We start from the raw sequence: 8,898 nt of genomic DNA, 5'->3' as shown, positions 1-8,898 counted from the left end.
GCAAGTGGCCCCGACGTGAGCGGCGGCTCCGGCGAGCTCAGAGCCAGCGGCCGTGAGCTGGGGGCCGGGAAGGGCCGGGGGCGCCCGCCCCCGCAGGGCCGGGGACAGCTCTGGGCCGGGCCGGGCCGAGCGGTCCCCCCGCAGCCCCGCATCTGCCCCGGGCCGGAGGTGCTGGGCAGGGCCCGGCAGCGCCCGGGACCCCCGGAGCGGGCTCCCCCCGCCGGGCTCCCATTGGCCGCGGGGCGGGACGTGCCGCCCCGCTCCAGGCCCTATATTAGGGCAATATTGACCCGCCGGGGCGTGGGGCAGGTGCAGGGAGCGGCGCTGCCCTCGCGGGCCATGAGCCTGGGCTCCTTCCCCTTCGCCTGCCCGCCCGGGCTGTGCCGGGGGGCCCCGGCCCCGCGCCCCCCCGGCCCCCCGCGGGGGCAGGGCGCCTACTTCGGGCCGGGCCCCGCGGCCAGCGCCGGGCCCCCGCCGCCAGCCGCCTGCGCCGGGGCGCTGCTGTGCGCCGGCTGCGAGCCGCCCCGCGGGGCCGGCCGGCCGGGGCAGCCCGGCGGGGGCCGCCCGCAGTACGCCACGTCCATCTTGCCCGGCGGCGGCCGGCTCCTGCCGACGGAGCCCGGCCGCCCGCTGCCGTGCCCCGGCGGCGGGGGGCTGCAGCGCCTCCCCCCCGGCCCCGGGGCCGCCCCCGCGCCCGGCTCGCCGGCCCCTGGGGCGGCCCCGGCGGCGCCGCGCACCTTCGAGTGGATGCGAGTGAAGCGGAGCCCGGCCGGGAGAAGTGAGTGGGGCCGCGGGGCGCGGGCGGGGGCTGCTCCCATCCCGGCTCCTCTCTGCCCCTCTCCTGCCCCCCCGCCGCCGCCCCCTCCCCGCTCCCTGCCTCTCCCCCGCTGAAGCCAGGTGTTTTTCGGCGTTGCAGGCGGCGCGGCGCCGTGCGGGGCGCAGCCCCCCTGCTGCCCCGTGCGCACCAGCTTCAGCACGAAGCAGCTCACGGAGCTGGAGAAGGAGTTTCACTTCAGCCGGTACCTGTCGCGGACCCGCCGCCTCGAGGTGGCCCGCTCGCTGCAGCTCCGCGACGCGCAGGTGAAGGTCTGGTTCCAGAACCGGCGCATGAAGCAGAAGCAGCGCGAGCGGCAGGGGCTGGCGGCGCCCCTCGCCGCCGCGTCGGGCCTCGCCGGGGCGGGCGGGTTCCCCGCGCCCTCCGCCGCCGCCCCGGGCTCCTGCTGACGCCGCCGCCGCCCCGCCGGGAGCCCGGGCGAGCCGCCCCGCCGCCGCCGCCGCCGTCTCGCCCCCCGGGAAACGCTTCGGCCGCGCCGACGGAAGGAGCCGCCTCTCGTAGCGGTCTGCTCTGCTTGTTATACCGCGGCAGCGCAACTCCGCTTTTTATGGCAACTTGTTTACAGTTTTATTTCTGAGGCCATCAGGGAGACTTGCCAGGCCGAAAAATCTGCTGCTAAATTTCGTCTCTCAGCAAGGAATAAAAAGAAGAAGCGCCGCCTCGTAAGGCCAGGGTAGCTGGCTGGCGCGCTGCGCGCCGAGCTCGGGTCAGGCGAGACCACAGACCGCAGGCTGGACTCGTCTGTGCAAAGCTGGGAGCTAACGGGGGTTATCGCTCCTCCCGGGGAGCCAGGGAGCAGGCGGCTGCCGGCTCCCTGAAGCCCCTGCCGCGACAGCCCCGTCCCCCGTACTCGCCGGGCGAGCTGGCGGGCCGGAGCCCAGCCGGCCCCCGGCCCGGGATGGTGGCCACGACGGGGCTGAGCCACCCCTCCGGAGGGGGAGGGCTGCCAAGGCCTTGCCTCCGTTTGCTGTACTGCCCAGGGCCGAGCTGAACTGCCAACGCCCGTCCGGACTTTCGTCTCGGCTCTGAAGCTGCCCGCGGCGCAAGCCTGGACGGGGCGGCGCGTAGCGGCAGCCCCGACGCAGGCGAAGGGGCCGGGGCCGAGCGCGGCCCCGCGGGGCGCCGGGGGCGGGGGGCGAAGCCCTCGAGCGACGGAGAGGACCGCGGCTCGGCCTGGCCGGCGCCCCCGGGCCGCCCCAGCTCCCGGCTCCCCCTGCCTCTGTGTGCTGAAGAAGGGCCGCAGAGCCCTCCAGGGCAGGGAGAGGGCTGCTGTGCACCCGAAGCCGTCGGAGGGCGGGCAGAAGAGGGGGAGAAACCCTGAAGAGGAAGAGCAGGGAAAACCTCCTCTCACAGGCGGAGGGAGGGATGGTCTCTGTTAACCATAGGCATCAAAGATCCCCATTTAAGAGAAGTGCTCTTGTCGTCTTCTCTATTCTTTGCAAAACTTCTGCAAGAAAAGGGGTTGCTTATGGCATAGCTTTCCTCATTAATTCCCATTCGTTTTCCTGATGCAGCTGATTTAGTCCAGAATCCATTTAGTGAAGCCAGATTTTAAAAGAAACAAAGCATTAGGAGAAAGGATCCATTCTGTTCAAGCTGCAGAAGTACTGTGATTTTCCTGGTGGCACAGATTTGCAGGGCTCCAGGCTGCCCAGGACAGGCTAGCTCCCACTCTGCTGGCTTCCAACACCTCTCACAGGTGGCCAGGCAAGGACAAGCAGGCAGACACAAAACCTCTTGCAGCATTTAGGGCCAGACTGTCTCACAGATCGCCTCGTTCTCCCGGCCTGATTGTATCTTATGGTTAAAGAAATGCCCCATATTAAAACAGCTTGCAATAAATCATGCCACATGTGAAACTCTAGGAACTGTTAAAGCTCAGAAAGATACTTTGGTTTGACCACAAACATCTCTGCCGGCAAAACACCAAGGAGATTCCTGGGTACTGGCTCAGAAAGAGTGACAACCAATGGTTAGTCCACAATAATGCAGAAATCCACCAGCGTTTCTCACTTCTCCTGATTACATCTCTCGCAAAGGTAAAATAACAGGATCAAAGTGGACAAAAGAGTCAAATTTAGACTTTTCCTGCATCTGGCCTGTGACTGGGGAAGCATGATGCAGAGAGAGGGTTGATATCACAGTTCATGGGAAGGTGATTTTATTTATTTATGGGATAAAACAATTTTGGACAAATCTCTCTTTGCTCTGCATTTCACCAGGTTGTGAGATTTCGGGGTGAAGAACAACCCTAGTACTGGGGGGTGGATCTCGTGGGATTTGTGAGCATTGGCTCCCTGTCTGGAAGTCAGCCCCAGACACCGACAGCTCTTGGTCTGACGGGAGTCGATGAGAAGCGAGTCCTCCCAAAGCGGGGGCAGACGCCCCGGGCTGAACGCTGGGGTCTCCAGCACAGGGCTGAGCGGGGCAGGAGACGGGTGCCGGGACAGCTAGGGCATGAGAGAGGAGACCTCCCATGATAGCAGTGTTCATTTACACATCGTATCGGAAAATGCGATCAGGCTAGGGGCTTACAGTTGTGCATGCACAGAGGGACTTTTTAGTCTGTATATAGTGTTACAGTTCACTTCCAAAGAGCAGATTCACTTCACAAGTTATCAGGGAAAAATTCCAGTGATTGAACTACTGATACAAAACCACTTGCAACCAAAACAAATGGTTTGCAATTCTTTATTAATGACACTGAAAATGAGCTTTTATACTGAGGGTTGATTATTCTTTAAAAAATTGGAAATAATATTTATGCCTCCTGTTTTTGAGAAGGAGTTATTTAAAGCAAAACAAAGTAAAATATGGTCACATTCATGGAAATGAATGTAAATCAAGGGTTATTTTGCAGTCTGAATATTAAAGACAAGACAGCTACTTAACTGCTTTTAAGATACTTTTTTTTTTTTTACCAATTCTAGTGTTAGTATTCCTTTTTTTAAACAACAAATAAACATACACATGCAACCAGAATAACCTGTCTTTCAAAGAGCATATGGTGCACATGTGAACTTTAGAAAACAGCTGTGTTTCTAGTTGCCTCCAAACTTGTCACCAGTCTATGGGGTTGCTAGTTTGTCAGAGTTTTATTTTCTTAATGGTTTTGACATTTGTGCGAGTCACTTCAGTCTGGAGGAAAGTTTTTCACACTGGGGGCATGCTCCTGCACTACCAAAATGGAAAGAAAGATTCTCATTGATTTCAGTGCTGCTGGATCAGGCCATTAGACCACACAAAGTCTTTTATAATGAATGTTTTCATGCCATATATTTTCCTGAATAAATAAATACATGTGTCGGCCTTGTAGCAGTGCACAGTTCTGAATCCATCAAAATGACACAGCCTGAATATATAAAGATTTACTTGCAAATTAAGATGAAACCTTACAACTCTTTTGTGGCAGTCTGAATCAATTTGCTGGTATGAACACAACCCTATTCTGTGTTAAGGAACAGTACTTAGTATTAAGTGTAATTTCTGCTCACATGACAGGGGCATTTTAATGGCATCTTGCTTCTTCATGAACAGTTTCAACAGTATACGGATTAGAGATTGCTCTTCGGCACTCTTTTCTCAGCAAGGTACCCAGAGGAAGGAGATAATGCAAGTCACGTGCCAATTCCTGAATAATTAAATAAAAACGCCTGTGATATACATGGGTGCACACATGAGACAAATAAATGATAGATAAGGTCTAAGATTCACTCATTCAACATTAAAGCCAACAGTTGTGTCTCACACTGTTCAATTTGATGCCTAACCGTTGGAAATAGGTTTTATGTTGTGCGGATAGAGGTAAGAGCACAGGCTGTGATTCTCACTCAAATGGGGACACAATATAACCAACTTGTTTCAGGAAATACTCACCATCATGCCATTTATCAAATATTATGAATATACTATTCATTGGCCTTATTTTCCCTCAAACCATTAGCAACCATATAAAGGACCATTGTACTTCAGTCATATATTAATTTTTACCTACACACTATTGCCTGAAGGGCCACAGTCTACAAAGGATCTGAACAAAATTTTTTTTTTAATGTGTTCCTATTTTTGCCTGAGACAGAACAAAAATATTGATTTGGAAGGCTTTCAAGGAGAAAAAGGTTGTACAATTACTGTTCCTGTGCGGTATATGTGAATGTAGAGATCTGATATTCTTTGGATAGTTGATATTCTTTAGATAGGTAAGTGATAACAGAAAATCACATCTCTTTGAAAATCAAGCTTAGGCAAGGAGAACTCAGGCTTGCTTTGGTATCTGGCTTCCTACCCAGGAGAATATGTTATCACTTATAAATACAGCACAAGGAACAACTCATAGTGGTCAAACTGCCTACTCCAATTTATGATATCAGATATACAGAAATCTGCAGATTTATTTTGAGCATCAAAGAATAAAATAGTAAGTCAGAAAAAAAAGCAAGCTAATCATCACATTTTAATCTCCTTTTAAAAGTGGGCCCTTTCCTCTATTTATTGGTAAAACCTAGAACAGTGATCTATACATAAAACAGTATAACAGATTATTAGTACAGTAAAACAGATTATTACCTTAAAAAAAAACTCTGCAGGCAAAAGAACAAAATGGAAAGACCTCCTTGTAGTTCCAACCACCTCTCTCTAACACCAAATAAATCATATTTATAATTTGTCCTGTACCATTCTGTTAGCCTAAATTCCAAGTAAATCCTGAGAATAATGGCAATTCTCTGATGTTCAATGAGAAAAAGGTATGGAGAGAAACCCAAATAAGACATGATTGTTATCAGCTGATCATTAATGGGTCACTAAATTTAAGGGTAAGCTTGTTCTTTTGTATTGGCAATATATATATGTGCATGTGTATATATATGTGTGTGCATGTGTGCACACATATTTGCATGTATATGCACTATATATATGCACACACACACACACACACACACATATATACACACACACACCCCCATATACCTACTTACATACATGTATGCATATATGTATATTGGCAATATATACATGTGCATGACACAAACTCAGACCTTATTTTTTCTTACTTTTTCTACTGCCAGTGAACTAGGGGAGTCTCTGGTCAGGAAAGGGCACCCTGTTGAAAGGACGAAAGAGGTGAACCAAATTACAAATCATTCTGCTCCCTAGCATAGTGAGGCCTGTTATCCGCCCCTCTGAACATATCCAAAAAATAGGCCCATAATAATTCTGTGCAATACATAGGAAAAGGTACTTCCCAGAGCCAGTGTTCTACTGTATTTTACTTGTATCTGAAAATTATTAGCTGTCCTTGAGCACCAGTCAAGGGAACAAAATAACCCTCAGTTGTGCAACATTTCAATCTTTCTTGACTTAAATTTTTGCCTACATAGAGTGTTAACGGCTCAGTTAATGATATGGTCCTGAGAACCATACATAAATAGGACAAGGCTTCCTTTAAGTCGAAAAAAAAAAAGCCATTGACTCGCAGAACAGCTTTTCATAAAAAATCGTTTGTTTTTCATGTGGTCTTGTTTCCTCAAAAGGTAACAGCCCTCACTGATTACAAGATTGAAAAATAGCAATTTAAGCAAACGAACAAATACACAAACGAACACAATCAGTTCACTTCCTCTCTCAGACTTTCTACCACCTGGAAAATAGACCTTTTCTACTACATGTCATCAGAGAGCATATCGTTACAAATGATAACATCAACAAAATTTCAGTTTGGAGACCAAGGCGCTTTTAACCAGGTTGGCATATCACACCTTATGAAAATGTTACCCAGGACTAATTCAAGCAATCTAGCCTGTGTCCCTAGTCTTAGAGTGAGACCCCTAAACTCATCAGCAAACGGGGAGATACTTAACTTGGGTGCTTGTATCTTCACGTAGCTCTGCGGAGACCAAAGGCCTTTGCAACAGCTTGAGCGAGGCTGCTATGGGTGTGCATAAAACTACACCCAGGTGTGAATTCACTGGTTCAGGAGAGCTGCTTCTGCTGGGCAAAAGAAAACATTTATTCTGCCTATATATCTTATGAAAAATGTCTGCGTCCTAGTAATATGATTTTTGAGACATTACTGTAGCAGAAGAACCTGCGAGTTAAGGCTTCCCAGCCATTACTCTTCATCTTAACTGTTGCGCTACACTAAATCCACATTCTTAATGTCCCTTTTCATGTTCCTTTAACAAGTAAACTAGATTAAGCACAATAAAGTTTAGAGTGGTATTTGAAGATAGATAAAAATCTCACTAACTCTAAATTTTTTAATGACTACTGAAGATTGGATTTTGCCCAGTTACTGTTCAGATAATGGACACAGTTCCTGTTTCTGGTAATCTCTAGTATCAGATCCATATGTTAAGCATAGATATTGGAATAATTATTTTAAAAACATGCATTTATGGATTTATAAATTATGCCATTTATGAGTAGTGACATTTTCTTCAACATATGAGTGTATCAAATTAAAAGATAATTATCAAACTGTGTTAAAAGCCTGTCAATAAAACCCATCTATCTTTCTCCTTAAAATTCAGCTGACTAAATGTATGGTACATGATGCCAGTGGGTTATCAAACCTGTTTTCTCATGCTGGAGAAGAGTAGGTCTCAAAAGCATCTGTGGAGAACTGCCTCCTGCTTATTCCTTATTGTCCCCTAGTGCAAAAAGACCCTAAAAGGATTATGACTGTTTGCACACAACACAGTGATTCACTCTCCTAGAACAGGTCCAAAATTTTGTAAAATTTTGTAACTGTGACCAGCAGCCAGTCAAAAAAATGTGACAGGACTGTTATAGGCTCTCAATGTCACGTCTCTCTTGAGAAACTGGGCACCTGCTACTTCTGGTGGCTCTGGAAATGTAGCACCCAGCCAAACAGATCTGCTAATCGGATCTGAGACTTTACAGGTGTGAATCGCTGTAGCAAGAGTCGCAGGAAAAAGGACAACTCTGGGGCCAATCACAAATGAGAAAAGAACGCCTGACCCTGTCTGCATGGTGTTATTGTCATCTCTGACGCTGTTGTGTCACCTGTGAGCTAAGCCTGCGGCAGAGCTCACCCATGCCAGATGCTGACAGCCATGCTTTCAACAGGCACCCACACATCAGCAGCTGTAAGAGCACGGCTCTGGTCTGTTCTTCTGAACATCTTCCTTAATTTTAAAATCCATTGTATTTAATGAAAAAGTGATGCATATCTAGATGTTGTCAGCAACTCTCACACCCAGACTGGGAAACCCAGACTGCAGTCACTACTAGGCTGCGATGTGTTCCCTAAGGGAGTAAAACCTTCACCAGCTGCAGGCTAGCGGTGCATGGTGCAGGTTGCCGAGCTGAGCCGGGGCAGCAGCCGTGCCCAAGTGGCTTGGCAGCTGCAGCCCCACTGCCCGCCTTGCTTCACGGCAGTGAATTGCAGACCGGGTTGTGTGGAGGAGCGCCGCATGGGAGTGCGATGGGGCTGGTGCACAGGGGCCATGGCATGTGCTGTACAGCGTGGACAAAACCAAAGTGCATACCATCACCCTGGTCATAGTAACAGGGCCCTCACAGGAGAACTGAGAAGGCGCTCTGATCTTCTACAGTGCATAGCTCTGATCTAAGGAAAATCTGAAGGCTCCACTTTGAGGTGGGCTCAGGGAGCTTAAGACAGCAGTGGAAGTCCTGAGACGAGATAGCGATACACACTTGTGTAACTGTGAGTGTGTACATCTCCTGCTTGAGCTGCTTAGAGAAAGAAGGAAAGGTTACTGAAGTGTCTTACTACCCTTCTCCGCATGACACTGTGGTGATGCAAACCTTGTATCCAAGCCTCTTAGAGGAGGACTGCATGGTCAGCATTGAAACTGATATCCCAGGTGGCAGAAAGATCACGAAGTAACATGCTTTTTCCAGACAATTAAACTATATTGACAACTTTTGCCAGCCTTTAGGGAATTAAAAGGAGATGATGGATTTGGGATGTGTCACAGTTACACATGGCTTTAGCTAGACTAGACTGGAATTTGGCTAGTCTGTGCTCTTTGCACATTCGTGGAAGCTGAATTTGCCTCATGTGGCTCAAAATATTT

At 49.6% G+C, this 8,898-nt stretch overlaps 1 protein-coding gene across 1 annotated transcript; it reads left to right on the top strand.

The window, feature by feature from the left end:
• The first annotated feature begins 339 nt into the window (after nt 1-339).
• On the top strand, nt 340-1,224 carry HOXD1 (homeobox D1). Its single transcript, XM_068949561.1, has 2 exons — nt 340-778; nt 917-1,224. The coding sequence occupies exons 1-2, from the start codon at nt 340-342 to the stop codon at nt 1,222-1,224; spliced, it is 747 nt and encodes a 248-aa protein (XP_068805662.1).
• Nucleotides 1,225-8,898: the final 7,674 nt, after the last annotated feature.

This window comes from Struthio camelus, chromosome 6 (genome assembly GCF_040807025.1).
Source record: "Struthio camelus isolate bStrCam1 chromosome 6, bStrCam1.hap1, whole genome shotgun sequence".
In the NCBI taxonomy this organism is placed as follows: Eukaryota; Metazoa; Chordata; class Aves; order Struthioniformes; family Struthionidae; genus Struthio; species Struthio camelus.
Note: the sequence above shows the minus strand (reverse complement) of the source record. Positions and strands in the feature narration are given on the sequence as shown.